The sequence below is a fragment of the Puma concolor genome, chromosome B3, assembly GCF_028749965.1.
Source record: "Puma concolor isolate L17-30 chromosome B3, mPumCon1.1.hap2, whole genome shotgun sequence".
NCBI classification, from domain to species: Eukaryota; Metazoa; Chordata; class Mammalia; order Carnivora; family Felidae; genus Puma; species Puma concolor.
Window position 1 is genome coordinate 74,469,602 of NC_141672.1, and position 27,920 is coordinate 74,497,521.

Consider the following 27,920-nt stretch of genomic DNA (forward strand, 5'->3'; position numbering starts at 1 on the left):
GTGCCTGCTTGGTGTCTATTAGGTGACCTCAAATATCAACTGAATTCCATGAAAGAACAAAGGAGGCAGGGGAGGAGAATGCCCAGGCCAAGGGGCTGGCTGGGGAGATGGGCTCCTTGGCCATCCATGGTGTCAATTCCTTCCTAGCCCTGAGTCCAAGAATGGTCAGGCGGTAGGCTGCAGGTGACCCTTTCGGCAAAGCTGTGTTCACCCCCCTCTTTCCCTGGTGCCCCAGATGGTGGGGCCAGGAAGAAGGACCACCAAGAAGCCTGGGCAAGGAGATGCCTCTTTATTGGTGCTGGAGCTGTTCCTGAGGAGGCTGGGCCATGAGACCTTCATGAGGATCCTTGCCCTCAGCTACTTCCTCCTGCGAGGGATACTTTGTCCCAAGGGCACTTCTTCCATCAGCTTCTGCAGAAGGAGAGAGATGATACTGGAAGTTTAAAACTCAGACACAAGCTGGACAGGGGACTTCTTTCTAGAGTGTGGGGTCAGAGGCGAGGCTGGAGGGAAGCCTTACCTGTAACAGGCGGGCGTGGTAGGCAGGGGCATCTTCCCCAGCTGCTGGCTGAGGGCGCACATGCAGGTAGCGCTCAGCAGCCGTCTCCAGCTCCTCCACCTCATACAGGGTGGCTGGGTCCAGTGAGTGGGCATTGATGAGACTCACAAGATACTCTTTGTAGTGTGCCCTGGGGAGATGACAGGGTGGAATATTTGTTCTTCCATTTGGCTAGTATTAACTGAGTGTGCCCAACACCTTGCTGGGCACTGGCATACTCAGACGAACAAGACTGACAACTCTTCCCAGTTGCACTTGTAGGCACTGTCCCCCTGTGCACACTGCCTGCTATTACCTAGCCATGCCCTTGCCCAGAGAGCCCTTCCCTCACTTTCCCGGCAGGACCTACTACTCCCAGAGACCTCCTTTACTACCCATGTGTATCCTCAGCCCTCCTGCACGTCCCGCACCGCCCCCCCCCCCGCCCCGCCCAACACTATGCTCCTGCTGATACTCACTGGCAGAGGCCAGCATGGCCAGCTGGAGTCTCCTTGCCACAGGCTTCATCCCGGAACCCATTAGGAACCTCCTTCTGCTCCATCACTCGGCAGCCACCTAAGGGTAAGGGAAGGAAGGGACCCTTTTGTTGGGAGGAGGTTGCTGACCACAAAGCCCCGGGAGAACTGGGGTATCAATGGAGGCATGGGAGGCAGCCTCCAGGGAAGGGACTGCTTTAACAGTGGTAGTGGTGGGGAGGGATGCACTTAGAGATACCATCGCAACAGACCAAGTCTGATAACAGAAGCAGGGGCCTTGCTGGCCCTGCTTTTATCTAGGCTTGCTTTGGGTCCATAATCACATACTCTCTCTCTTTTTTTATTATCACATACTCTCTTGGGACAACTCTTCTGGTTGCGATTTAGCTCTTGCCCAGTTAACTTAGTCTGTGAAGGTCTTACTTTATGGAAATAAGAGGTGGGGTAGGTTAGAACCATATGTAACATCTTTCTGTCACCCTCATGGAACCTAAAACAGTGCAACTAGCAAGTCTCATTAAATACTGCTTAACTAATGAATCATCATCCTTTGGGAATGGGAGAAGAAAATTAGTATTAACTGCTAGGCCCTCAGGTAAAATAGCTTAGCTGCAAAGGAGATATTACTCCCATGTCACAGAGGAAGAAACAAGGTCCAGAGAGGTTAACTTGCTAAGAAGCCCACAAGTAAGCACAGGATGGACTCTGACCACAGACCCAACTGTCCCCTTTACCCACCATACAGTGGAAGCCCAGCCCACCCTCACCCCTTCTCCAAGGCTTGTCCTGACACTCACCACCAGGAACTGCCCGGGCTCCTGCTGGGGGCTCTGTGTTGAACATGACATTATTGTCCTGAGGAGGGGCAGATGGATGGGCATTAGGATCCCCTTGATGCCAGCCCACTGAACTTCCCAGCACAGAACCTTTCCTTTCTTGCCACTCTGAGCCCTGCCTCCTAACCTGGGCAACTCACAAACCCAGCCAGGCTGGCCACCCCTGACCTGTAGCAGCTTCTGGAGCCGGAGAGCAGTCCAGTCCCGCAGGTAGAAGAGGCAGTCTCGTGGGTGGTGGCCATGTAGGGACTTTTTCACCCTGCAGTTAGGGTCTGGACATTTCTGGCGGAAACCCAGATGGGAGAGAGGAAGTTGGAGACTGTTGGGGTCCTGGCTTCTCAGAACCCCTGCATGAGGGGTGTAGGGATGGGGGAAGATGGAGACATTGGAGGGTCTGGAGCAAGTGAAAGGGGAGAGGGGACAGAGAGAGGTGCTTTACACCCCACTGGCTTCCTCTTCTCTTCCCCTAGGCGACTCCTCAATGTCTTTGCCCCTCACACCCAGTAGCAGCCTCCCACCCTTCTATCCCTTCCACCCCCATTCTCTGGGCTCACATTCTTGGCGTAAAAGGCATTGTAGCAGCCACTGCAGAACTGGTGGCGGCACTGGGTGCAGTGAAAGTGCATGCAGCCTCCTCGGGCCAGAGCGTACGAGAACTTGCACTTGGGGCAATCTGTAAGGTACAGCAGGTCAGGGCTGGGGCTGTCACTGCTCCACAAGGTCCTCAGGAAGAGAGCCACTGGCAGTGACATACGAGTGGGCACACAGGCCTAACAGGACAACCTTACCAATGCCGTTCTCCTGAAGATACATGGCCAGGCCCTGGGCCTGGTACTCTGGGTCGTTGGTGCGTTTCCAGTTCTGGAAATCCTCACAGCTCCGGCCTCGGTGCTGCTCCTCCCACTGCGGGAGGGAAAGCAAGCTTCACATGAAAACCCCACCCCGGGCCCTTCTTAAGGGCCACCCCTCCTCTCAGATCTAGAGGTCCCTGGCTTCGTTTATGGCACTGCCATTCACCATTTGCTCCAATCTCAAACTGAGGGGCCAGCCTTGGTTCTTTGGCCTCCTCATACCAGCACATGTTCACCGGCAGGTCTTATTCCCACCACCCAGGCCTATCTCAACCCTGTCCCCTTTTTCTTCATCCCTCCTCTGGCCATTCTACTCCAGGCCAGGTCAGGTGTTGCCTCAATTAGTGGTCTCTCTTCCTCCATTCCTGCTCCCCTATGGTGCATGCTCCACCCTGCAGCCAAAATGTCTTTCAGAGTGTAAGGCAGGCAGCTTCAGCAGTTCTGGGAGTGTTCTAGTTGTGTGTGTGGTTTGTTTGGGGTTTTTTTGGAGTGTTCTAGTCTTTGAGGTCTAGTGGTAGGGTCTCAGGTATTCATTTTATTAACGTGTTTTGTAATAGAGAGAACTTTTTGGTATCAAACATTAAACTTTTTAGAATATGTGCTGCCAAAGTGAGCACTCAAATATTAAACTTTTTTCAGATATTAAACTTTTTAACAGGTAAATGAAAGAGTATCACCCCTAGCTTCGTCTTAGAATAAAAGGCAAATACCTTCCTCACTTGGCCCCATGGCCTCTCCTGATCTGGCAGCTAGCTCCTCTCTGACCACCCACCACTCTCACCCTTGATCTTGGGGCTCCAACCACACACCACTTTTTCTGACTTTGGCCTTTCCATGTGTTGCTCTTTTTGTCCTGAATATCCTTTGCATAATTGGCTTCTTCTTAACTTTCAGGCCTGAGCTTAAATTAAACCATTTGAGAGAAGACTTGTCTGACCTCTCCATCCTAAGTAGGTCCATTCTGTTATTCCTAATCTCAGAGTCCTGTGTTTTCTTTGTAGAATTTAATGCCACGTGTACTTATGCTCTCTCCCTTCCTTCCTCCTTTACCTTACCTTTCTTTCACTGCCCCTCCTCCTCAGCCTCCCTCCCTCCTTTCCTGGAGTCTGTAAGCTCTTTGAGCCCGGAGTTCATGTCTGTTCTGTGCTTCAGCACACCCCAAGTCTGACATAGGACCTGCCAGCAGCTTTAGCAAGTTATTTCTGAAAGGATGAATGTGCCTCACCTGGCGCTTACAGCGCACACAGAAGGTCTGGTGACACTGGGGACATGTCGCCTCCAGCTGCTCTCGTTCATATATGAAGCCAAAGGAGCACTGTGGGTGCAAGAGCATAAAGCTATCTCAGGCCTGACCTGGCACCTCCATCCCTCCAGTCAGCTGCCCTGGGTAGGCCACTTACTTGGGCACACCACAAGAACTTGGGGTCTCGCATCAGCACACCCTCAGTCAGCTTCTTGTGAAATAGTGCATAGGCATCTGGCTCCAGGCTCTCCCGAAGCTGAGGACAGGATGCAGAAGTGGTGGATGGGCAGGGTTCCTGTTCAAAGCCCAGGGCACCCCAAGTCCTAGGGACTGAAGTACCTGAATGTCAAGGGTAGAGAAGTAGCTGAGCAACTGTGTGTCATCGGTGAGGTCAGGGCGGCCACAGGCAGGGCACACCATGTCTGTGATGTGCTTCTCCTTCAAGGCGATGGTGAAGTGCTGGCGAAAGCAGTCAGGACAGATGGTGCACTCACAGGAAGTCAGGGCCTGCATCTATAGGGTGAGGCAGGGAGAGGAGGGGGTCTGAAGCCATAGCCGCCAGCCTGGGGAAGAGGCATTAGCCAGGTGTCCACTGAGAAACCAGGGTCTAATTAACAACCGGGCAAGGTAGCAACCCTTAATGCCAACAAGTGCCTGGCAGGCAATCCAAATGTCTAAAGACTGTCATTAGTTGGAAGAAAAGAGAACGGTGAGGCCTAAATAAATGGAAGACTGCCCTCCAAAGGCATTCACATTCAATTAAAAGGAAACAAACAAATAACATTTCTGAACTGACAAAACCATACAGATGGAGAACAGGCTAGATATTGTCAGGTGATAGGAGAAAGGGAAGAAAGTTACAACTATAAAGAGGTTGCATGAGGGAGTTCCTTTGTGGTGATGGAACAATCTGTGTCTCAGTGGTTACATGAACCTGTAAGTGGAATAAAACTGCAGAGCCACACTCACACATCCATGTGAAAAATGAACAAGATCTGCAATCTTGCTAACATTGTGCCAATGTTTATTTCCTGGTCTTGATACAGTACAATAATTATATAAGATTATATATTTATATTTATATATATATTATATAATTATATAAGATGTCATCATTGGGGGAAGGTGGGTAAAGAACACACAGGACTTGGGAAATAATGAACTATTGGGACCTCATCAAAATGAAAAGTTTTCGCACAGTGAAGGAAACAATCAGCAAAACTTAAAGGTACCCGATGGAATGGGAGAAGATATTTGCAAATGACAATTCAGATAAAGGGTTAGTATCCAAAATCTATAAAGAACTTATCAAACTCAACACTTGGTGAAGAAATGGGCAAAAGACATGAATAGACACTTCTCCAAAGACATCCAGATGGCCACCAACACATGAAAAAATGCTCAATATCACTCATCATCAGGGAAATACAAATCAAAACCACAATAAGATACCACCTCAACCTACCAGAATGGCTAACATTAACAACTCAGGCAATAACAGATGTTAGAGAGGATGCAGAGAAAGAGGATCTCTATGCACTGCTGGTGGGAATGCAGACTGGTGCAGCCACTCTGGAAAACAGTATGATGTTTCCTCAAAAAATTAAAAATAGAACTACCCTATGACCCAGCAATTGCACTACTAGGTATTTATCCAAGGGATACAGGTATGCTGTTTCAAAGGGGCACATGCACTCCAATGTTTATAGCAGCACCATCAACAACAGCCAAGGTATGGAAAGAGCCCAGATGTCCGTCAATGAATGAATGGATAAAGATGTGGTATATATATACAATGGAGTATTACTCGGGAATCAAAAAGAATGAAATCTTGCCATTTGCAACTATTGGAGGGAACGAGAGGGCATTATGCTAAGTGAAATTAGAGAAAGACAAAGACAAATATCATATGACTTCACTCATATGAGGACTTTAAGATACAGAACAGATGGGGCGCCTGGGTGGCGCAGTCGGTTAAGCGTCCGACTTCAGCCAGGTCACGATCTCACGGTCCGGGAGTTCGAGCCCCGCGTCAGGCTCTGGGCTGATGGCTCAGAGCCTGGAGCCTGTTTCCGATTCTGTGTCTCCCTCTCTCTCTGCCCCTCCCCCGTTCATGCTCTGTCTCTCTCTGTCCCAAAAATAAATAAACGTTGAAAAAAAAAAAAAAATTTAAGATACAGAACAGATGAGCATAAGGGAAGGGAAGCAAAAATAATATAAAAACAGGTAGAGGGACAAAACATAAGAGACTCTTAAATATGGAGAACAAATTGAGGGTTCCTGGAGGGGTTGTGGGGAGGGGGGATGGGCTAAATGGGTAAGGGGCATTAAGGAATCTATTCCTGAAATCATTGTTGCGCTATATGCTACCTTGGATATAAATTAAAAAATAAATTATTAAAACACACACACACACAGGACTCTACTATTTTTACAACTTCCTGTGAATCTACAATTATTTTATTATTATTGTTTTTAATATTTATTTCTGAGAGAGACAGAGCACGAGCAGGGGAGGGGCAGAGAGAGAAGGAGACACAGATCCAAAGCAGGCTCCAGGCTCCGAGCTGTCAGCACCCACCAACCTGACACACACCAACCACAAGATCATGACCTGAGCCAAAGTCGGACGCCTAACCAACTGAGCCAGCCCAGGCACCTCTACAATTATTTTAAAATAGGGGCGCCTGGGTGGCGCAGTCGGTTAAGCGTCCGACTTCAGCCAGGTCATGATCTCACGGTCCGGGAGTTCGAGCCCCGCGTCGGGCTCTGGGCTGATGGCTCAGAGCCTGGAGCCTGTTTCCGATTCTGTGTCTCCCTCTCTCTCTGCCCCTCCCCCGTTCACGCTCTGTCTCTCTCTGTCCCAAAAATAAATAAAAACGTTGAAACAAACAAACAAAAATTTAAAATAAAGAGTAAAGGGGTGCCTGGGTGGCTCATTTGATTAAGTATCCAACTCTTTTTTTTTTTAATTTTTTATTTTATTTATTTATAGTTTATTTATTTTGGGGACAGAGACAGAGCATGAACGGGGGAGGGTCAGAGAGAGGGAGACACAGAATCCGAAGTAGGCTCCAGGCTCCGAGCTGTCAGCACAGAGCCCGATGCGCGGCTCAAACTCATGAACTGTGAGATCACGACCTGAGCCAAAGTCAGATGCTTAACCGACTGAGCCACCCAGGTGCCCCAAAGTATCCAACTCTTGACTTCAGCTCATCATCCTTGACTTCACCCTGCATCGGGCTCTGCACTGACAATGGGATTCTCTCTCTCCTCTCTTGGCACCCCCTGCCTTTCTCTCGAGATTCATTAGTAAACTTTAAAAACAAAATTTTTTTAAGAAAGAAAAAATAAAGAGTAAAACGATAACAAAAAACACACACAGCCAGCATAAATAAATTGGTAATTAAAAAAATTATTGGTAATTTTTTTTGGTGTGCCAATGGTATTTGTGGACATGTTTTCAAAGACTTTTACCTTTCAGAAATATATACTGAAGTATTTATAAATAGACTGTAAGAGTTGTTTCAAAATAATCTTCTGTGTAAGTGGAATAAAGACTGGCCATACACTGATAATTGCAGAATCTTAGTAATGATACATGGGGGCGGGGGGGGTGGGCACGGAGAAGAAATATACTATTCTACGTATGAAACTTCCTATAGTGGAACAGTAAAAAAAAAAAAAAAAAAAAAGTGGGGAGGGGGCGGGAGGTAGCCTATTCCTGCCCTCCCCTTCCTAGAAACTGCTGGGAGCACATGGGCAACTGCAGAGCAAAAGACAGGACAAGAGACAGGGGAGACAAGAGAAGTGGAGCAGGGCCCAAAGGGAAGAGTCATTCTAAGGCCGTCCCAGAGGGAAGAGGCTTACCCGGTTGCGAGGCAGGGTCCAGCCACACACAGCACACTCCTGGGCCAGCAAGCGGCGCAGGAAGGCCCGGTCCTGGCTGTGCCTCACAGCTTCCACCACATCGCCCAGCTCATAGTTCCTGGGTGTCTCCTGCAGCAGTGACAGTGCCAATTCTGCCCGACCCCAGCTGGGGAGCGCATAGACTGCCAAAAGCCGTCTGACCAGACTCTGCAAGGTGATTCAGGTGGAGAGGGAAGAAGTGGCTGTCAGGCCCCAGGAGTCCTACCCCTGGGCCTTTCCCCGGCTCCTCTAAGTGGATTCTTCACCTCCTCCCAGCACCTGCTTGTCTGGCCCATCCCAGGAAGGGGTGGGATCAGGGCCCTTGTCCCAGAGACGCTGATGGAAGGGCTCTAGGCGCTGGCGCTGTAGCTCAGTCAGGGCCCGTGCCACATCACCACCATGTTGGAACAATGCTTGAAGAGACCCCTCTTCAGGCCCAAAGCCCAGGGACCGGAGCTCCTGCACCTGAAAGTTGGGGGTAGAGAGGAGTGAAGAGGGAAATGGCAAGCAAGAGAGTGTGAGAGGCTCTGAGACCCACAACCCTGCCTGCCCTGTCAGCACAGCCGGTACCTTCCTGCGCCGGGCCCTCACACACTCTTCCACAGCTTCATCAAGATTGCCATGACGATCCAACCAGGCTTTCCGGGCTTCCTGACAGGAAAAGGCACCCAGGCCCGGGTCCTGCTGTGCAGCCAGCTCGGCCACCATCTCCAGCACGTAGGGCAGCTCTGAGCGCAACCACTGCAGGGGCACCTCAGTGCCTGAGTACTGTAGAGCCGAGAAAACCTCCTCTGGACAGGCACCTGCAGCTTCCCCTTCCTAAGGCACAGTCCCACCCAGACAGATGGCCCATCAGGAAGGGCACCTTCCACCCACCCTCAGCCCAAACCAAAATGCTGACAGTGGTTGAGTTCAGACATATGGATCACGTGAGCACCGCACAGCATACGGGCGGTGTTCAATAAGAGGCAGCTGCTGCTAATGACTAGGTTTACAAGAACTTGTATTAATCAACTGCAGCCCCTTCTTTCCCCCATTAGTTCAACCCTACCTCATCCCAGGCCCAAATCCTCACCCGGATCTTGATCACTAGTTGGAGACCTTCCTCACGCATCTTGTCTTGACGCTGCTTCTCAGGGTCCCCACAGGAACTGGGCAGGGGGGCACTGAGGCGTCGTGGAGGCCCTGGCTCAGGGAGTTGCTCTTCCAAAGAGCTGGCCTGGGGCTGAGGGGCGTGCGGTACTGGGATGGGGCTGCTGGTCCGATTGCACATAGCACACACCCAGCCAGGGCCAGAGTTGCAGAAGGTACAGTGGATACAGTACCAGACTGAACTCTGGGCAGAGGAGAGCAAAGTATCCCCCTGCTGGGAAGGCAAAAAGAATTATCCAACTGAAAGCTGGCTGAGGCTCAAGATGGAAATACAGACAGGTTTGGGAGGGGGGAGGGTGGAAGATTCAGAAGAACTGAAGGAAAACAGGAGATGAAGAGGTCGAGAATGGCCTGTGGTAACAGGTGCAAATAAAGAACGGGGACGGCTGGGAAGGCCAGGAACAGGTTACCTGAAGGGGCTGCAGGCAAATGCCAGTATCCCGAGAATCCACCACCAAGCTAGGAGGCTGAGCCAGCCGAGGTCGCTCACATATGGCACACAGCACAGCTGCCGCCTCATTCTCAAAGGTGCAGCTTTGGCAGGCCCACCGACCCCGTGCAAGTTCAGATTCTTGGCCCCCAGCTCCTTGGGAACCCTCCATTGTCAGCCCCAACCCCTTACAGCCTCGGGGCCGATCACAGGCCACACAGAGCACTGCCCAAGATTCATTTAGCATGGCACAGGCAGCACAGTGCCAGGGCAGACGGGCATTTGCAGTATCAGAGGAAGCTTTCAGGGGAAGCACGAGAGAGCTGTCTCCCAGGGCCAGCAAGGAGGCTGACTGAGGCCGTGGTGATGCTGAGGCAGGTAAGCTGTAACGAAAAAGCAGAGATGGTCTGCTGAGGGGGCCCTGGTGCCTGGGTCCCTTATTCCCAGGCATCCCTCGTTCTCTGTGTGACAATACAAGCCCTGTCCTTTGTGCATGTTGTTCTCTGTCTGGAATGCTCCATACCCATAGACTGCTCAACATTTAATTATATCTTAGGGGCACCTGGGTGGCTCAGTTGGTTGAGCCTCGGACTCTTGATTTTGGCTCACAGTCTGTGAGTTTGAGCACCATGTTGGGCTCTGTGTTGACAGCATGGAGCCTGCTTGAGATTGTCTCTTTCTCTCCCTCTCTCTCTGTCCCTCACCTGTTTGTGCTCTCTCAAAATAAATAAACTTAAAAAAAATTTTATCTTAAAGTTCACATCTTGTGATAGCTATCCCCCTAACATAGGGCCTGACCCACACTAGGTGCTTAAAATCCTACTGATTGAGCTGATCCTTTAGGCTAGGTTCCTCCTCTTCCTACCTATTTGCACAACATCTGGCTGTGACTGCTACTTGCTTCATATGTATGTCTGTGACCTCTTGCAAAGCAGTAACTAACTGCCTTCTATGAAGCAGCTTTTAGCAGAGAAACTGACACATAGTACATAAGTAATTCTAAGTTCTCTTAACTTCATTTCCACTCAGAAGAGAAGATCTCTTACCTGGGGGTCAGGCAGGTGGTCTGTGGGGCCCCAGGCAGGGTCTGGCGGAGGTGATGGGCACGGGATGGGTGTCCATGGAATAGACGATCACAAGCCGGGCACAAGGCCTGTTTACAAGTTGAACAGTGCAGGGTGCCTGGCGCAGAGCCACAAAGGAAGCAGGGACCAGGAGTGGAGCCTGGAGAACAGGAGAGGAAAAACTGAACATCCTTTTGAAAGAGACCAAGTTAATCTGAATTTGCTGAAGGGAACAAATTACAGACTACTATTCAACATATCCAGACCCAAGAAAACAATTTTAATCTCTTTTTAAAGGCAAAAAGGATAAACAGAAGAGGGCCCCAAATTTCCATCAATATGGTCTACTAAAAACTGCCCCCCACCTCCCATTACAGGATGAATAATACCTGGGGCAGAGGGCGTGTTGAGGGGGCCAGGAGCAATCTCTCTCAGCAAGGGGGCAAACTCGGAGAGCTTCAGTATCTGAGAAATAAAGGGCAGGGAATGGGCAAGAGTTTGGGGACACACAGTCCCACAACCCCATCCCCTTTGTTCATCAGGTCTTAAGAGCCCCATCCCTACCTTTTTTACATCATCTTCAACCTTTTCTTCCAGCAGCTGCTCCAGTGCTTGTTGTCTTGGGTGAGTATTCTGCAAACAAGGTAAGAAGAGTTCCCACCTAGAGCCCTAGGACAAGGTCCTCCCTCAAAGCCCTGGTCTCCCAACATCCACAGGAAGAAGAGTATGGGGAGTTTCCAGGTTGCTATGTGGACTATGCCCATGGTTCAGCAGCATGAGGGTCCGCAAGACTGCTTGTGGAGTTAGGCTGGGCTCCCCAGGCCTGGTGTTTAAGTCCTCAGGACTAGAGACATCTCAACATCTCACCTGTAACAACAGGCTGAGCTCTGTCCGAAGCAGCAGTACTTCCAGTGTGACTGTAGCAACTTGATGCTCATCTGGCTCCTTCTGCCCCTCAGGGAAACTCAACCCATCTGGCTGCTCCTCAGTGTACCCGTATAATCGCAGAACATCCCGGCCCCCCTACCACACATTCAAACCAGTCACCACCAGGCAGGCCCCCTTCCCACTAGGGCTGGAGCCCTCCCCATTAAGCACAGCGTCAAGCCCTTTCTTACCAACCCCCCAGCCCAGGCCAAGTCCCTTTCTCCCATAAGGGGCCCAGGGGCTTCACCTGAACAGCATCCACCGTACTGCGAAAGACAGGGTTATTAAACTTGACCCCGCGCCAGTACCGGGGCCGCTGAGGGCTGAGGAGGTTGCGGCCGTATTTCTCCAGGATGTTCAGGGCCGTGGACAGGGTGTTGAGGTAGTTTCGGGGCTGGGAGCAGTCAGAGAGCGGAGAGCTGTGAGCCCCGCCCAGGCCTCAAGTCCTACGTCCCCTTCCCGAGCGGGGGCCGGGCCTCACCTCCCCATGAGCATTGCAGCGGACCAGGCGTGCGGCGTCCAGCTGCAGGTAACGGGCTGCTGGCGGTAAAGACGTGACCAGTAGCGGCTGGAGTTGCTCCAGGGAAAACACCTGCCCGGAATCCTTCCTCAGGGCGCTCGCCAGCTCCTCGCGGGCCGCTAGGAAGGCCCTCTCCTCCTCCTCCCCCGGCATCCTGAGACAGGAGTCAGCCCCAGCCCCGCCGCCCGCCAGGACCTGGCGCAGGCTGTGCACTGCCTGAGCGCTGCCCCTCCCGCCCGGTGTCGGGCTTCGTGGCCTGACTAGGTCGACGAAGCCACCCCAGGTCACTCAGGCCACGGTCACTCTTCAGCCCCGGGCCCCGCTCCAGTGTTAGTCGGGAACAGGAAGTACTAGCAAAGAGGGCGGGATTGCAACCTGGTTTCAGGGGAAGGGGAGGGGTTTAAGTTTAGGACAGGCTGGGGTCAGGAAATCAGGGGGCGTGGGCAGGAGGGAAGTCAGGTCCCAGCCAATGAAAAGGGCAAATGGTCCCTGACTCCGCCCCCAGAGCATCTCGGCCTTAAATTCCAAACTAGCGCCCCTCCCCGCCTTCCTCTAGGCTGGTTCCGCCCCTTTCCGGGTAGCCCTAGGCGAGGGGTTACCTTATTTCCCTCAAAGCCTTTTCTATTTAGACCAGTCGGCTTTGCTCTGGTCCCCACCGGGAAAGCCCCACTCTGTAGGGACTCCACTCTGGCCGGTCTGGGCCCCACTCAAGCGAGTCCTGCCCTTTCTCCAGCCGCCCTTCAAGGCAGGGAACCCTCCCGGAGGAATCCCCCGAGACTGCTCCCTTCCATATCCTGCTATCCCTTTTCAGCCCCAGGCCCGCCCTCCCACTTCTCCCATCCTTATCCCTCTCTGGGCCCTCCTTGCAGTTGAGCCTTCTAGAGGGAGCCCCACCACTGAACACCCCCTTTTCCCCACTCTCCTACCCATCCCACCTCAACCCTGGATTTTCCCCGGACCGCCCTTGCCCTTCCCTGCAAGCCCCTCCCTTTCTCCGAGGGACAGCCCCGGTACTGTCTCCGCGGTCCCACTTTTATACTAACCCCTCCCTCGGACAGCCCCTGGGCTTGTGACCGAGTCCGTACCGCCTTTACTACTCGCAGCAGGCTGAGAATGACTGAGGGGCTCCCTACAGTTTGCAGACTGCCAGAGGGAGGGGGAAAAGAAGGAAGGGGGCGGGGCCGAGGGGGGCGGGCCTGGACGTGCGGAGTGAAAGCGAAAGGCCGGGCAGAGAGCCGGGAGACCGGAGATCTTGCAACTGGAGCAGCATGGCCAAGCCTTGTGGGGTGCGCCTGAGCGGGGAAGCCCGCAAACAGGTAATGGGGGATCGGGAAGCCAGGAAAGGGTCGGGGAGCCCTCCTGGCTGGAGGCCAGTCTGGGTGCTCCAGGGGACCAAGGCCGTGCCAGAGAACTCCCCCAACCTTTTCTTAGTGCTTTCACTTCTGCCGGGGGATTCCCAGATTCCTGTCCTCTGACCAGTCTCTGCACTGAGCATGAGCTTCCAGGGAAATCTGGCTTGTGGTAGGAAAGGCCTGAGCCAAGTTGGAGGGCATCCCTTTGTGGGTGGGATCTTACTCTTGACAACTGAGACCCTTAACCAACATCCGGGTACTGCTCTCTGTGCAGGTGGATATCTTCAGGCAAAATCTTTTTCAGGAGGTAAGTCTTCTAGATTCAAGCGGTTTGACTCGGAACCTTAGACCAGTACTTGAGGGCCGCAACCTCTCAGACTGACCCCCAGACCCACCCTGGGCCCTCCTTCCTTCCCTTCTCAAACCTTTACCTAAGGCTAATTATTCATCTCCCCCTTTAATTTGACCCCTCTTAATGTTCTCTCCACTTCTGCCACTTCCTCTCTCCTCTTTTGGTGTAGAAGGGAAAAGCTGTGGCCCCAAAGCCCTAACCTTGGTTCTGCCACTTCCCAGCTTGGGCAAGTCCCTTCACTTCTTATGGCTTCAGTTTCCTTATTTGTAATTATTGGAGTCAATGATTTACAAGGGCCCTTCCAGTCTTACTTCTCAGACATCTCTTGAGCATCTTCTGAGATTCCCCACCCTTTCAATGTAACCCACAGGCAGAGGAATTCCTCTACAGATTTTTACCACAGAAAATCATATACCTGAATCAACTCTTGCAAGTGAGTAGTGTGGGCCCTTCTCACTCCATCCCAAGGCCTCTCTCCTCTCCACCCAACCCCTCCAGCGAACAACTGGGCTCAGCCTGCAGAGAACAGTTATGAGTAATGGACTGGAAATGGTAGGATGGGGTGAGGCCTGAGCCTAGACAGTGGGTGGGTGGGCTGTGTGGAGGGAAGATTGTGACTCAGAATGAGGGGAATAGGCTGGGCAGCTGCTGACGCTGAGCTCTGTGCAGGAGGACTCCCTCAATGTGGCTGACCTGACCTCTCTCCGGGCCCCACTAGACATCCCCATCCCAGACCCCCCACCCAAGGATGATGAGGTGAGGCACTCAGTGTGCAGGGGTCAAACTATAATCCAGGTGGGGAGGATAACCCTGCAACCTCCAACACATTTCTAAAGCTGCTGTCCCCCTTTTTACCTTAGATGGAAACAGATAAGCAGGAGAAAAAAGAAGGTAAGAGAGGAAGGGGTGGCTAGGGAAGAGGAAATGGCACATTGACTGTTGGGTGAGAAGGGGCCTGAATGCCCTCTTTTTCACAGTCCCTAAGTGTGGCTTTCTCCCTGGAAATGAGAAGGTTCTCGCCCTACTTGCCCTGATTAAGCCAGAAGTGTGGACTCTCAAAGAAAAATGCATTCTGGTAAGCCTGGGAACTGGGGGAAAGAGAAAGGGAAGAAAAGCCAGGCTATAGACCCTAGTCTTCCGAGATACAAGTCCTTCAACCAGTCCTTCAACCTTCCTCTTGCTGAAATAGGAAACTTCCTCTGTGCCTTGGGGTTAGATAGTTTGTGTTCTCATTCTGCTAGACCTCTGATACCACAGTGGTGTCTCTGTAATCAGAGACTGTGCTGTACCCACCTCCATAGTGTCAGAACCCACCTCTGTACCAGGTACACCATGCAGGTGCTATGCCATAGTGAGTTGGGGGCTTGGGCCCTCGAGGGAGACTGCTTGGGTTCAAAGCCTGACTCTATCACTTACCTAGCTGGTGACCTTAAATAAGTTCCTTGGACATTTTGCAACTCAGCTTTTTCATCGGCTAAGCGGGTACAATAAGAATATTTTGGAAGACTGCTGTGAAGATTTTTTTTTAACTTTTTAATGTTTATTTATTTTGGGGAGGGAATGAGAGAGACACAGCATGAGTGGGGGAAGGGCAGAGAGAGAGGAGACAAAGAATCCCAAACAGCCTCCAAGCTGTCAGCACAGAGTCCGACGCAAGGCTTGAACCCATGAACTGTGAGATGGTGACCTGAGCCGAAGTTGGACGCTCAACTGACTGAGCCACCCAGGCACCCCTGAATATTTTTTAATGTTTATTTATTTTTGAGATATAGAGAGAGTGGGGGAGGGGCAGAGAGAGAAGGGGAGAGGGGATCTGAAGCAGGCTCCACTCTGACAGCAGAGAGCCCAATAAAGGGCCCGAACTCACCAACTGTGAGATCATGACCTGAGCCAAAGTCGGATGCTTAACTGAACCACCCAGGCATCCTAAGACTGCTGTGAAGATTAAATTACATATATATATATATATATATATATATATATATATGTGTGTGTGTGTGTGTGTGTATATATATATATATATATATGTATATATATATATATATATATATATATATGTATATCACAGTAGCTGGCATATAATAAGTGTTCAATTAAATATAGCTGTTATTAGGAAGTGGCGGTAAAAGTAAGAACCCAGTACGTTTGTTGAATGATTCCTACATGATCATTAATATAGGTGATCACATGGATCCAGCACCTGATCCCCAAGATTGAGGATGGAAATGACTTTGGGGTGGCAATCCAGGTAAGAAAACTGTGTGTGAGGACATTGAGAGCAGGGAGAGACTTGGGGAGTGAGGGATAGGAGCTAGACATGAACTAGGAGGAGGAGGAAGATGGTGAGTGAAGGACAGAGGAAATGAAGTGTTTTTCTTGCCTCCCATCTCTTTTGTTGCCATAGGAGAAGGTGCTGGAGAGGGTGAATGCAGTCAAGACTAAAGTGGAAGCCTTCCAAACAACCATTTCCAAGTGAGGGCAGCTGGAGGGCCAGAAGAGGGGCTAAAGGAACATTTCTTTGGGATTGCCAAAGCTGGGCGGTTCCATCAGGATGATGGAGGGCTTTGGGAAGGTTCTGAGGGTATCTCTCTCTCTCTCATTACCCATTCTTGTCATTATCCCCTTGCTTTTGACAGGTACTTCTCAGAACGCGGGGATGCTGTGGCCAAGGCCTCTAAGGAGACTCATGTAGTGAGTGGATAGTCCACCAGTCTTTTAGCTGAGGTGGGGCAAGGAAGAGGGGATAGAGGTCTTCCTTGTCTGTTTTCTGATCTTCCCAATGTAGAGAATATTAAACCAAGAGAATTGGCTAGAAAAACTGATTTGGCTTCAAAACCTTGACCCTTTTCTCTGCTTGATCCTGTGGGATTCCATTTCTTGGTGCTGAGAAGGGACTCATCCTCAAGTTACCTATTCCCTATATGGGGAAACCAGATTAATGTCCCAATCTCCCATGGGGCTGACTCAGCTTTGCCTCCCACATCCCAGATGGATTACCGGGCCCTGGTACATGAGCGAGATGAGGCAGCGTATGGGGAGCTCAGGGCCATGGTGCTGGACCTGAGGGCCTTCTACGTGAGTGTGGAGTAAGCCCCTAGGGGAGAAGGTTGAAGGGAATAGGGGAAAGGCCAAGAACCTGACTGCCACCCTTCTGACCTTCTTCCAGGCTGAGCTTTATCATATCATCAGCAGCAACCTAGAGAAAATTATCAACCCAAAGGGTGAAGAGAAGCCATCTATGTACTGAGCCCAGGGCCAGAAGGGAAATAAATGATCTATGCTTTGTGTGGATTATCTCTGGTGTGTGTCATTCATTCAAAAAGCATTTATTGAGTGCCACCTATGCAGCCACTGGATGTGAATGTGGTGGTGGGAAAGACAGGGGATGTCATAATGGCAAAGATGAATGGGAAGCCCATCCTGTTCTTAAGAAGTCATCCTAAAGAACAGAGTGGAAATTGTGACATGTCATGACAGCTACACAGATAGCCCGTATTTGGGGATTTCACAAGATTATTTCCATCTAGGGGGCTCATGAGTGCCTACTGGAAGAAATGGCTTTTGCGAAGACCCCTTATAGGAATAATCAGGCTTTGAACAGACAAGTAGAAAGCTCTGGCTGAGATCTGAGAATGAAGGAAGGAACAACACTTGTCATTAGCTCAGAGCAAGCCTGAAGAGGGGATGAGTTTCACTGGGAGAATTAGGGGTGAATGGTGGGACTCCTCAAGGGATGACGGAGAAAAACGTTCCCAAGGCATTATGTTGAAGGAAATTATACTGCAGGACATTCATTAAGGGAAGGATGGGTCGGTAAATTTTCCTTTTTGTTCTCTTTCCCCCTTCCTTCAGCCGATTGCCGTCTTTATTTCTGCAGAGAATACATTAAGGAAACCAAGGGGCATATATCCTGTAGTGGCAAAGGTAACACGGGTCTTTGGTGAAGGAGCTGGTCTAGAGTACAAATCCATTCATTTCATAGTAGGAGCAAGGCAGTCCGCTTCGTGCCCACGTTCGGAGATCCAGCGCTCGGAGACACCCGACGCCGGGCGCGCGCTCCACCCCCTCTGGCTTCGCGGGGTCTGTGGGGGAAGAAGCGCCGGTATCACACCTAGCCATCCTGCAATTCTGGGCCGAAGTCGAGTAGCCTAACCAATCAGTGAGCGAGCAGGTCTCTTCAGTTTTCAGGTGTGGGTTCTTTCCAGTGCTCGGGCGACCAAGGTGGGGCAAAGTGTGGACGCGGCCAATGATTGGGCAAAATGAGAACCTCTAAGCCTATCAAAGGGCACCACGTGGGCGGGACTCCAGAAGCTGGTACTGCTCTCTGCAGCAGGCTCTGAGCCCCCAGACTGGCGGGGATCTGCGGCCTCCCGATGCTGGCGGGCGGAGGCGGAGCTCGGCTTTGCAGCGTGCAATTCCCACCGCCTGCGCCCCAGGCCAGGTGGGGACCGGGCGCTGGGACCCAAGTCCCCCAGAGCCGGCTGGCTGCCTTCGAGCCGAGTCAGCGTCACGGCCGAATCTAAGTGAGGGGGCAGAGGGAAGGGACAAGGAAGGCTTCGGGGCCCTGGAGGGAGCTTCGCGGACGAGAGCTGGGACCCCGCTCGCCATGGGGGAGGTGGAGATTTCGGCTCGGGCCTACGTGAAGATGTGTCTCCACGCCGCCCGGTACCCGCACGCCGCCGTCAACGGGCTCTTGCTGGCGCCCGCGCCGCGGTCAGGAGAATGCCTGTGTCTCACCGACTGTGTGCCCCTGTTCCACAGCCACCTAGCCCTGTCCGTCATGCTGGAGGTCGCCCTCAACCAGGTGCCGTCGCTGGACTCCCACTGACCACCGGGAAACCCCCTAACACCCCTAGCCCAAGCCCATCCCCGGTCTCTGGGCAGCAGTGCGCACCTACAGGGCGGGCGGCACGATTGGGTTTCTGATGGCCCCTTTCCCACGGCAGGTGGATGTGTGGGGCGCGCAGGCCGGTCTGGTAGTGGCTGGGTACTACCATGCCAATGCAGCTCTGGACGATCAGAGGTGAGTGGAGTAGCCAGAGGCAGAAGGCTAAGGGTTATGGGATGAGGGATCAAGAGAACCCTTCTTGGTCGTTCCTCCCATCTATCCTTCGTCGAATGCTTAGGAGCAGGTACTATATACACCAGGCACTAGGCTGAGTACTGGAGTGAAGGCATATAAAGAAATATGAAGGCGATCCCTGGAGGAGCTGTAGTGGGGGTTCGGGGGGATAGCTGTGTATAAGTAACAAGCTGACACCTGGCTTTAACTGAGGTGCACCCCCCTCCCCGCCAAGCGCTGGCAGAACACAGAGGAAGCCCAACCAGCAATTTCGGAGGGGGGGGGGGGAAGAAATTTCCTTATATATAGAAAAAGTTATATACTTACATATGAATCCCCTATCTGGATCAAATTATACAGTTTTGTGATTTGCTTTTCCCTCCTCACTTAGTAAATATGTGCCATCTTTCCATCTCTAAAGATTTACCTTAGCCTGGCAGCTATATAGTAGGAGTATGGATGGATATACCATGATTTATTTCATGCCTTAAACATTGAGGTTGTTTCCATTTTTTTGTTAATACACACTGTCCAATTATTACAGTAAATTCTCTTAAGTGGAATTTCTGGGTCAGCATATGTATAGTATACTGTTTAAATCTGGGTGGTTATGCGAAATTACCCTACCAAAAGACCACCTTTGATTTTCACCTTGACCAGCAGTCTGAGCACCTGTTTTCCACAGCACCCAAGCATTAAGCAGTCATGTATGAAGCTTCAAGCAGGCCTGACCCCTCAGACCAGTTACAGGGAAAGCCCACCACTGTGTCTTCATCTAGGAGACCTGTGAGGCCCAGCTCAGATGGACAGGTCTATCTCTAGTCACCTCCTCACTCCTCTGATCTTCCCTCTACACAGCCCTGGGCCCTTGGCCTTGAAAATCGCTGGGCGGATTGCAGAATTCTTCCCTGATGCAGTACTTATTATGGTGAGGCTTGGGTTTCAGGGTGGGGACTTGGTGAGAAAATAGGAAGTGGGGTCCTTGAAACCCTCACCAGCCATTCCTTGTCCATACAGTTGGATAATCAGAAACTGGTGCCTCAGCCTCATGTGCCCCCAGTCATCGTCCTGGAAAACCATGGTCTCCGCTGGGTCCCCAAGGACAAGAACTTGTGAGTGCCCCACTCCCACCACCTCTTCTTGGAAACCCACAGCTCCTGGGCCTCCTTTGTCCTTGATCTTGCCCCAAGGGTCCTTCTCTAGACCCTAACCTCTGCCAAGTATCTGGCCCCACTGCCTACTGAGTTTGGGGGTTATTATTTCAGAGTGATGTGGAGGGACTGGGAAGAGTCACGGCAGATGGTGGGAGCACTATTGGAGAGCCGGGCCCACCAGCACCTTGTGGACTTTGACTGCCACCTTGATGACATCCGGCAGGACTGGACCAACCAACAGCTCAACACCCAAATCACCCAATGGGTTGGTCCCACCAATGGAAATACCTGAGTCAGGGCTGGGAGGTGGGAGGCAAAGGGTCAGGATCCAATAAAGATACTTGGGCTGAAGGGCAATGGTATGACTATTTATTGGGCCTGGGAGGCAGGGGAGGGAGAAACCTCAACAGGCTGAAGGTGGGGAAAGACTGGAGTCCTGTGTAAAACATAGGAAGGTCTCTGCTGGACCCATTACAGGATGAGAAGAGACTCTCAATAAATCATTCCTTTTGTTTCTCCCCTCGGCTTCTTGAGCTTCTCGAAGTTCTTCAGGATGATGTCATATAACACAGCCTACAGGGCCAGAGAGGAGTGTGGGTAGCCACAGGCCCCTGGTGGCTCCTATACCCCATTTCTAGTCTTGTGGAGAGGCTAAGCTCTGTCACCCTTCACCCCCAGCCTGTAGGGTCAGGGAGTAGGTGGCCTGGGAAAGCTGCCTCTGCCCACCCCTGCCCCTGCTTCCTCACATAAGCATTGCGGATCTCCATGACCATCAACCTGATGTCCCGGTACTCCGCCTCATCCAGCTCATGCACCAGCTGTCGATAATCACCCTGTGGGAGACTTGGATCAGGTCTGACTTCAGATGTGTCCTTCCCCCACCATGCACCCTGACTTGGGCCTCACCTACCACATGGGGCTGCTTGGCTGCTTTGGTCACAGCATCGCCCCGCTCAGAGAAATACCTGTAGGAAGCAGAAGGGTTGGGAGCAGAAGGAAGAGAGGGAGCCCAAGCCTCTGTCCAAGGAAAAGGCAGGGTATGCATGCAGGTGCAAGTGGGCAGTCACTCACTTGGAGATTTGCGTGTGGAAGCCTTCCAGCTTCGTGTGAAGGGCAGTCATCAGCTCAAACACCTTCTCCTGGGGAAAGAATGCAAGGGGAAAAGTGGAAAACAGTGCGGACTGAAGCAGTAAGGAGGGCAGAGGAGTGGGGTAGTGCTCTCACCTGTACAGCCACTCCAAAATTGTTCCCATCTTCAATTCGAGGTATCTGAAGCTGTAACCAGGTGGTGACCTGGAAGGAGGAAATGGTATCAAAGCCACATCAGCTCCCAACCTAACTCTCTGTCCTTTGCTTCCCTGCCCATGGCGAGGGAAGGCATGCCAAGTCTGTCCTGAGCCCCAAGGCCTAAAATTCTGGCTTCACTTGCTGTGCCCTCTCCTGCTAAGACGTGGCAGGTGCCAAGTGCTACCTGGCCCAGACCAAAGAGGACAAAGGGTTAGATCTGAAGCCTGGGGGTGGGAGTGGGAGGGCTCACCAGGTTGAGCTGCTCAATGACATCCTTGATCTCAGGCTTTAGACGCTGAAGGAGGACTACGATCTTCTCATTGCAGTTCACTGGGCCACAGGGAGGACCTACGCAGTGGGCAATGGGTCAGTCACCAGGCTGGAACTGTGTGAGGAGCAGGAAAGAGGAATCCCTACAGAGGAGTTCCTGGGATGTGAGACTCAAGTCCCTTCATAGTGGTACCTTTGTCTTCATCTTCCTCTTTCTTCTTTCCATTTTTGTCTTCCTTCTGCAGGGAGATAGGGGCTCTTGGGAGTCAGGCCTAAGGCTGATTTTCCCCATGGTTGGGTCCCTCCACCCAGCTCTTCCTGGCTTGCCTCCTGCTGCTTCTTCCGCTCCTCTTTCTCTTTCTCCTTGACTGGATCAGGCACTGGGATGTCCAATGGGGCCTTCAGATTGCTCAGGTTGGCTTCATTGAGAGCTGGCTCCTGGTGCAGGGTGGGAGGAGGGCTGGAGGCAAGGGCATCCCTCTCACCTCACTCTGATGGCCCCCCAGACTCTCCCCTAGATCCTTACTCTCTAGCTTCCTGCTGCCCCCAGTACCTTTAAAAATGCATCCAACTCAGAAATCTTCTTGGGGAAGTAGCTCCCCAGCAGGTTTTCTGTCTGTGTGAAGTGGGGGTGGGGGAAGATGGAGGTCAGAATAAAATGTTCTTCTGGCAGTGAAGCAGCGTTGACACTGCCCAGCAAGGAAGGGCTGAGTGGTGGGAGTTAGGTAGGGGTGGGGTGCTGATGGGCCAGGTTACCTACCTTGGTACACAGGTCTTCACGGAACACATCCACCTGTGGGACACAGGCAGCCCTTCACACACCTGGCTTTACGGCCAGTTCATTTGAGGACCGTTCCCTTAGGGTTGTATAGGGCCTGACATGGGGAAGGGGGTTGGGTTGGGGAGGGTGAAGTGGATTCCCTTGAGGCTGGATGCGGGGGATGAGAACATTCCTGGCCGTGAATGGCAGGTGGTCCAAGTGAGAACAGATCCCTCAGACTCAGAGCCCAGGTCTCCTGGGCTGTACAAGGAGGGGTCTAAGAGCCTCTGCGACTGGCACAGGGACGGCATGCTCTGTGGAGTGGGCCCGGGGCCCTCCGGTGGGAAAGGTCATGAGGTGGCAGGGCAGCTCCAGCATCCTGTCTGTATGTGGCCCCAGGCCCGCGCCAGCGGACTTCCCCTCCACGCCAGCTCTCCACTTCACCGCACCCCACTGAACCTCAGCCGCCTAGCTTATCCCGGCAGGTGGACCTCGCCCGTCTCCCTCCGGCACAGGTGCTCCTGGCACAGAGGCTCGCGTGGGCTCCATTCGACCTCGACTGGACTCGCGACGGGGTTTGGGGGGTGGGTCATGGACGCCTGCAGCCTTTCAGAGCCACGCCTCCCTAATGGGCCCTTCCTCAAACCCGCAGCGCTCACCTTGGCTTGGGCTTCAGGCTGGACCCTGAGCGTGGCCATTGCCGGGGCGGGGGGCCTAGCGCCGCACGAGAACCGGAGTGCGCACAGGGAAGGAAAAGCGAAAGCAAACGCTCACCCCCACCACTGCCTTCCTCGGTATCGGGGAGTGGAGGTACTGGAGGGGGCGGGGCCAGACGGGGAGAGGAGAGGGCGGAGCGGGGGAGGGCTGCAGCCGCGGCGGGGCTCCCCCTGGAGGCCGAGAGGAGCACTGCCACCGCCACCTCCGCGGGGCGACCAGCGCCAGTCCGCCTCCACCTCGCAACTCTGCCCCCCAACGCTCAGCCACTCCCACCCCGCCGCCTACCTTCCCGCCTTTGGACTCGAAGCCTACTGTCACCGCCCCGCCCCCCGCTTTTTTTCAACTTCTCCCGTCCCCACGTACCGCGGGCCCGCCTCCCCGCCTCCCGGAGCCCATAGGCCGGCCAAGGCCAGTGCCCGCCTCCCATCTCCCTGCCTCCGCGTTCCGCTGGTTCTCTTCTGCTCCTGCTCTGCTGGGACCGTGATAAGCCTTATCTGGCGCTCTTTCGTCTTTTCTGGCCTCCCTACATAGCCCTGGCTCCATGGGCATCTCCTGGCCCATGCGGTGACATAAGACACTGTCACCACTCCAACCCAGGCCCCGGTCAACTCTCTCCTGGCCGTTGTTGTGGACTACACCCCTCGATACTCTCCGCACAGCGGTGGCATGAGACCCCTCTCTTGGCTTAAAGCCCTTTCTCAGCTTCCTGTTGACCTTAGAATGAAATCTAAAGGGCTTTCCTGGCTCATAAGGCTTGCCTGGCCTGCCAGTCACCTGTTTTTCAACTTCACTTTCCACTGCTTTCCCCTTTCATTACACTTGCAAATACCTGGGCCTTCCATTGTTGCTTAAATCTGTCTGGTGTTCATTCCTACCTCAGGGCCTTTGCCCTTACTATAATCCCTTTGCTTGACACACCCTTTCCCTGCCTTAGGTTCTCAGTTCAAATGTCACCTCTCCAGAGGGAACTCTCTCCAGTAAGTCTTTATTACAAACCAGCCTGTTTTAGTACATTCATAGCACTTAGCTCTCTGATATTAGCCAGTTTATTTATTTTTTTGAGGATAGTGGTGGTTTAAGAGATTTTTTTTTTTTTAATGTTTATTTTTGAAAGAGAGAGAGAGAAAGAGAGCAAGCAGGGGAGGGGCAGAGAGAGAGGGAGGCACAGAATCTGAAGCAGGCTCAGGCTCTGAGTTGTCAGCACAGAGCCTGACACAGGACTCTAACCGACCAACGGTGAGATTGTGACCTGAGTCGAAGTTGGATGTTTAACTGACTCAGCCACCCAGGTGCTCCATGGATAGTGTGGTTTAGACCAGGAGTTGGCAAACTTTTTCTGTAAAAAGCCAGATAGTAAATAATTTAGGCTTTGTGGGTCAATGGTGTCTGTAGTAACGACTCAACTCTGCCATTGCAGCAGGTATGAATGAATGAATACCTAAATGAATTAGTATGTCTAGGTTCCAATAAAACTATCTATGGACAATGGACTTTGAATTCTGTGTAATTTTCTCATATCATGGAATATTCTTTTTTTCAATCATTAAAAACTTAAAAATCTGGGCGCCTGGGTGGCTCAGCTGGTTAAGCGTCAGACTTCAGCTCAGGTCATATCTCAGGGTTTGTGGGTTTGAGCCCCACGTCGGGCTCTGTGCTGACAGCTCAGAGCCTGGAGCCTGCTTTGGATTCTGTGTCTCCTCTATCTCCACCCCTTCCTCGCTTGTGTTCAATCTCTCTCTCTCAAAAATAAACTAAATAAAAATTTTTTTTAATGTAAAAACTTTTCTTAACTCTCAGGCCATACAAAAACTGGCCACAGGAGGGCTGTAGTTGCTGGTCCTCAGTTTAGAGCACAGACAATGGACCCACATCGTGTGGGTTTATAATCCTGACTTTGATATTTACTAGCTGTGAACAAGTTACTTAACCTCTATATCTCAGTTTTCACAACTGTACAGTAGGAATACCACCAAACCTACCTGATAGTGTTGGTGTTGTTATGAGGGCTAAATGTCTTAATTTATATGAAGAACTTAGAAACACTAAGAACTGTGCCTGGCACATAGTAAGCACAATAGAAGCATTTGCTATTATTTGTGAGTTTATCATCTGCCTCCCCCATTAACGCATAAGCCTCCAAAGAGCAGAAACCTTGTCTTTTTTTTTTTTTTTGCTTTTGATTTATAATTATTATTTTTAAATGTCTATTTATTTTGAGAGAGAGAGAATGTGAGCAGGGGAGGGGCAGAGAGAGGGAGAGAGAGAGAATCCCAAGCAGGCTCTGTGTTGTCAGTGCAGAGCCCGACTCAGGGCTCCATCTCACAAACTGTGAGATCATGACCCGAGCTGAAGTCAAGTAGGATGCTTAACTGACCAAGCCACCCAGGTCCTCCAGAAACCTTGTCTCATTCATAAGGCAAGGAACTCTGCTTGGGTCAATAAATACCTGTTAAATAAATGTGCCCAGATAGACAGGCCCCTGAGGAAGGCGGAGGGTGGGATTCAGTGCAGGAGGCAGGAAAAACAAATCAGCCAGGCTAGAGATGAAGCACCTGCCCAGCAGGAGTGCTGCCCATACCTAAGGGCACTTTTACCTGCTCTAACATCACCATTCCTTGACAGCAAAACCCTCCATGTAGCTTGAAGTCTGCAAGGACTGGGAGACTAAAAGGACAGCAGGAGGGATGGAGATCAAGCATAAGATAAGGAAGGATATTCAAAGTCCATAACAGCAAGGAATGGTTGAGGAACGCGAGACTGCCTGATTCTTTTCTTATCCTTCCCACCATTTCTGAGTCCCCCCCAACCAAATGATGAGAAGAGCCAGACCTAGGCCTGATTTGCCTTTATTTCTTTCAGTTATGCTTGCGGCTGGAGTGGGGCCGAGGGAAGAGCCCGTGGCCCGGGCTCCCTGGAGACCAGGGCTGATGATACCAGCTGCCATAGGTGAGGTACCAGGCAAAGGTCCCCACTGCAGCACCCACCACCTTGTGAGTATACTGGTGGAAATAGATGACGGTACAGAGCAGCAAGAAGTTCCAGAGGCCCAGCAGCAGCACGTTGAGCAGGAAGACTAGGCGTAGGGGCGCCCCGGCTGGCAGCCCATGGGCCAGGTACTTGGCGAACACAGCGGCTTCCTCAGCCATGAGCAGACAGCAGAAGGTGAGCAGGAAGGTGTGGGAGGAGACCGTGTAGCCCCGCCACTGGTGGCCGGCTGCCAGGCAGCTGCGGCGGTCGGGAAGCTCGTGCAGCAGCAGGCCCTGGGGCAGAGGCTCGAAGCAGGAACCAGTCAGGTCCTCGATGAGCAGGAAGGCCCTGCCGGCCCCCCGCCACACTGCGGCCCCCACCACCAGCCGGCTCAGGTGCCGGGCAGTCACCGCCACGCGCCGGGTAGCCAGGAACACCACCAGCAACACGAAGCCCCCCAGGAAGGTGCATGTCCAGCCCCATGCCGAATTCACAAACTTTCTGTGGGCACAGGAGAAGGGAGGCTATTGGGACCCCTCAAGCCCCATCTCCCACCCCATCTGTGTTCCCATCACTGCTGTTCCCAGTCCTTGCATATCATCTCTGGTTCCATTTCCTCCCCCTACCCACCCCCATTCACTTAAACTTTGCCATCTCCTTAGAGGCCCATTCAGCCTTCTAGGACCCATATTTCCTCTTCAGCCCTGCTCCTGATTTCCCCTGTACCCCACAACTCTGTTCCCCTCCCCCTCCTCCCAATTTCTCCTCAACCTCCTAGCCTATTTTTAGTGTCCAGACTGGCAGGAGGACAGAAGCCTGGAGGAGGGAGCTGGGATCCCAGAGCACAGGGAGCCGGCGCCCACAGCCTCAAGTGGACTCACATGTTGAAGAAGTTGCCGTGGCTGGCGAAGATAGTCCGAGGGTTGACATGGAACTGCAGAAGGGGCCCAAAGATGACCACTGCTGCCAACCAGGCATGGTAGAGGCGCCGTAAGCAGGGGCTGCCCAGGAGCCGGGCAGCCTGTTCACTTCCAAAGTACAGCAAGGCAGAGGCCACCCAGAGCAGCACCTTGACCAGGCAGCCCAGCAGTGCCCGGATTCGGGCCCCGGCCCCCAGCCCTGCCCCCACCACCGGCCCCCGCTCCATGTTCCCTCCCCTCCCCACTAACTGCTTGCTCTGCTGGGCAGCTGAGGAGGGGCTGATGGGGCCCCCCCTGGACAAGGACAGGCAGTGACAGGTGTGGCAGACACAGGGCAGAGCCCTGTTGGCAGCTGGCAGGCGGGGGAGAGGGGCGGGGGGCAGCAAGGGGCCAGGGCGGAGGGCTGCCACGTCAGCAGGGTCCTAGCCTTAGATGTGTGTCCTGACAGTGGCCTGTGTCCTTTCCTGTTAGCCCTGTGTCCCCTTGACTCTCTAGGTCTGTGTCCCCAGCTCCAACCCTGTTCTAGTTCTTGTTGGAGGGTAAGGTCTACTGTTCAGTGTTGTCCTTGTCCACAGTCTGCCTGGGTCTGCCTGTCTTTGTTTGATCAGCCAGTCACCCCCACCCCACCCCAAACTTACTTTGTTTGCTCCACAGGGAAATCAGGGGTCATGAAGATTCAGATCAACTCAATTTTGGAAATCATTAAAAATCTGGGGCGCCTGGGTGGCGCAGTCGGTTAAGCGTCCGACTTCAGCCAGGTCACGATCTCGCGGTCCGTGAGTTCGAGCCCCGCGTCAGGCTCTGGGCTGATGGCTCAGAGCCTGGAGCCTGTTTCCCATTCTGTGTCTCCCTCTCTCTCTGCCCCTCCCCCGTTCATGCTCTGTCTCTCTCTATCCCAAAAATAAATAAACGTTGAAAAAAAAATTTAAAAAAAAAATAAAAATATCTGTGTCTGGGGGCACCCCAGTGGCTCAGTCAGTTGAGCGTCTGACTCCTGATTGTGGTTCAGGCATGATCCCAGGGTTGTGGGATCAAGCCCTCCATCTAGCTCTGGCTTAGCTTGCATGATCTCTCTCTCTCTCAAAATGATAAAGTTGTTTTTTTTTTTTTTA

General features: G+C 52.4%; 5 protein-coding genes across 8 annotated transcripts; 2 read left to right on the forward strand and 3 right to left on the reverse strand.

Moving 5' to 3' along the window:
* Positions 1-274: 274 nt before the first annotated feature.
* RNF31 (ring finger protein 31) lies at positions 275-13,123 on the reverse strand. Of its 4 annotated transcripts, none has more exons than XM_086710085.1 (22): positions 13,011-13,123; positions 11,929-12,342; positions 11,695-11,841; positions 11,388-11,543; positions 11,085-11,153; positions 10,910-10,985; positions 10,503-10,680; positions 9,437-9,839; positions 8,950-9,237; positions 8,445-8,693; positions 8,154-8,339; positions 7,836-8,042; positions 4,305-4,478; positions 4,123-4,221; positions 3,948-4,037; positions 2,660-2,774; positions 2,426-2,544; positions 2,040-2,153; positions 1,833-1,890; positions 1,018-1,114; positions 521-689; positions 275-411 (listed from the first exon to the last, which is right to left on the reverse strand). In XM_086710085.1, the coding sequence occupies exons 2-22, from the start codon at positions 12,118-12,120 to the stop codon at positions 358-360; spliced, it is 3,240 nt and encodes a 1,079-aa protein (XP_086566211.1). In that variant the 5' UTR covers positions 12,121-12,342; positions 13,011-13,123; the 3' UTR covers positions 275-357. The 4 variants fall into 4 exon arrangements, 3 of the variants coding, with proteins under 3 accessions (XP_086566211.1, XP_086566209.1, XP_086566210.1); XM_086710083.1 differs by having other exon boundaries at positions 8,950-9,240; XM_086710084.1 differs by having other exon boundaries at positions 8,950-9,240; positions 13,053-13,072.
* A 9-nt stretch (positions 13,124-13,132) lies between these two features.
* On the forward strand, positions 13,133-16,962 carry PSME2 (proteasome activator subunit 2). The gene is made up of 11 exons (XM_086710089.1): positions 13,133-13,283; positions 13,594-13,626; positions 14,042-14,104; positions 14,341-14,427; positions 14,532-14,562; positions 14,649-14,746; positions 15,851-15,919; positions 16,076-16,143; positions 16,308-16,362; positions 16,660-16,746; positions 16,838-16,962. The coding sequence occupies exons 1-11, from the start codon at positions 13,236-13,238 to the stop codon at positions 16,916-16,918; spliced, it is 720 nt and encodes a 239-aa protein (XP_086566215.1). The 5' UTR covers positions 13,133-13,235; the 3' UTR covers positions 16,919-16,962.
* A 1,013-nt stretch (positions 16,963-17,975) lies between these two features.
* EMC9 (ER membrane protein complex subunit 9) lies at positions 17,976-20,238 on the forward strand. The gene is made up of 5 exons (XM_086710090.1): positions 17,976-18,475; positions 18,618-18,694; positions 19,592-19,661; positions 19,751-19,845; positions 19,999-20,238. The coding sequence occupies exons 1-5, from the start codon at positions 18,278-18,280 to the stop codon at positions 20,177-20,179; spliced, it is 621 nt and encodes a 206-aa protein (XP_086566216.1). The 5' UTR covers positions 17,976-18,277; the 3' UTR covers positions 20,180-20,238.
* PSME1 (proteasome activator subunit 1) lies at positions 20,235-22,931 on the reverse strand. Its single transcript, XM_025918561.2, has 11 exons — positions 22,864-22,931; positions 22,205-22,237; positions 21,998-22,060; positions 21,772-21,882; positions 21,638-21,683; positions 21,425-21,522; positions 21,112-21,180; positions 20,959-21,026; positions 20,798-20,852; positions 20,634-20,720; positions 20,235-20,460 (listed from the first exon to the last, which is right to left on the reverse strand). Exons 1-11 carry the CDS (start codon positions 22,900-22,902, stop codon positions 20,380-20,382), a joined length of 750 nt encoding a protein of 249 aa, XP_025774346.1. The 5' UTR covers positions 22,903-22,931; the 3' UTR covers positions 20,235-20,379.
* A 2,820-nt stretch (positions 22,932-25,751) lies between these two features.
* On the reverse strand, positions 25,752-27,050 carry FITM1 (fat storage inducing transmembrane protein 1). The gene is made up of 2 exons (XM_025919880.2): positions 26,770-27,050; positions 25,752-26,389 (listed from the first exon to the last, which is right to left on the reverse strand). The coding sequence occupies exons 1-2, from the start codon at positions 27,033-27,035 to the stop codon at positions 25,777-25,779; spliced, it is 879 nt and encodes a 292-aa protein (XP_025775665.1). The 5' UTR covers positions 27,036-27,050; the 3' UTR covers positions 25,752-25,776.
* Positions 27,051-27,920: the final 870 nt, after the last annotated feature.

Bases quoted from the DNA above. Each gene is read 5' to 3' on its own strand.
- RNF31 (XM_086710083.1), bottom strand. From the start codon at position 12,120: ATGCCGGGGGAGGAGGAGGAGAGGGCCTTCCTAGCGGCCCGCGAGGAG. The intron at 4,038-4,122 runs GTAAGTGGCCTA...TTGCACCCACAG, and splicing joins AGTTCTTGTGGTGTGCCCAA to TGCTCCTTTGGCTTCATATA. The intron at 2,775-3,947 runs GTGAGGCACATT...TCCCTCCCGCAG, and splicing joins GTGTGCGCTGTAAGCGCCAG to TGGGAGGAGCAGCACCGAGG.
- PSME2 (XM_086710089.1), top strand. From the start codon at position 13,236: ATGGCCAAGCCTTGTGGGGTGCGCCTGAGCGGGGAAGCCCGCAAACAG. The intron at 14,747-15,850 runs GTAAGCCTGGGA...TCATTAATATAG, and splicing joins TCAAAGAAAAATGCATTCTG to GTGATCACATGGATCCAGCA. The intron at 15,920-16,075 runs GTAAGAAAACTG...TTGTTGCCATAG, and splicing joins ACTTTGGGGTGGCAATCCAG to GAGAAGGTGCTGGAGAGGGT.
- EMC9 (XM_086710090.1), top strand. From the start codon at position 18,278: ATGGGGGAGGTGGAGATTTCGGCTCGGGCCTACGTGAAGATGTGTCTC. The intron at 18,476-18,617 runs GTGCCGTCGCTG...TTCCCACGGCAG, and splicing joins TGGAGGTCGCCCTCAACCAG to GTGGATGTGTGGGGCGCGCA. The intron at 18,695-19,591 runs GTGAGTGGAGTA...CCCTCTACACAG, and splicing joins GCAGCTCTGGACGATCAGAG to CCCTGGGCCCTTGGCCTTGA.
- PSME1 (XM_025918561.2), bottom strand. From the start codon at position 22,902: ATGGCCACGCTCAGGGTCCAGCCTGAAGCCCAAGCCAAG. The intron at 21,684-21,771 runs GCAAGCCAGGAA...ATCTCCCTGCAG, and splicing joins AGCGGAAGAAGCAGCAGGAG to AAGGAAGACAAAAATGGAAA. The intron at 20,721-20,797 runs GTAGGTGAGGCC...AGTCTCCCACAG, and splicing joins CAGCCAAGCAGCCCCATGTG to GGTGATTATCGACAGCTGGT.
- FITM1 (XM_025919880.2), bottom strand. From the start codon at position 27,035: ATGGAGCGGGGGCCGGTGGTGGGGGCAGGGCTGGGGGCCGGGGCCCGA. The intron at 26,390-26,769 runs GTGAGTCCACTT...CTGTGCCCACAG, and splicing joins CACGGCAACTTCTTCAACAT to AAAGTTTGTGAATTCGGCAT.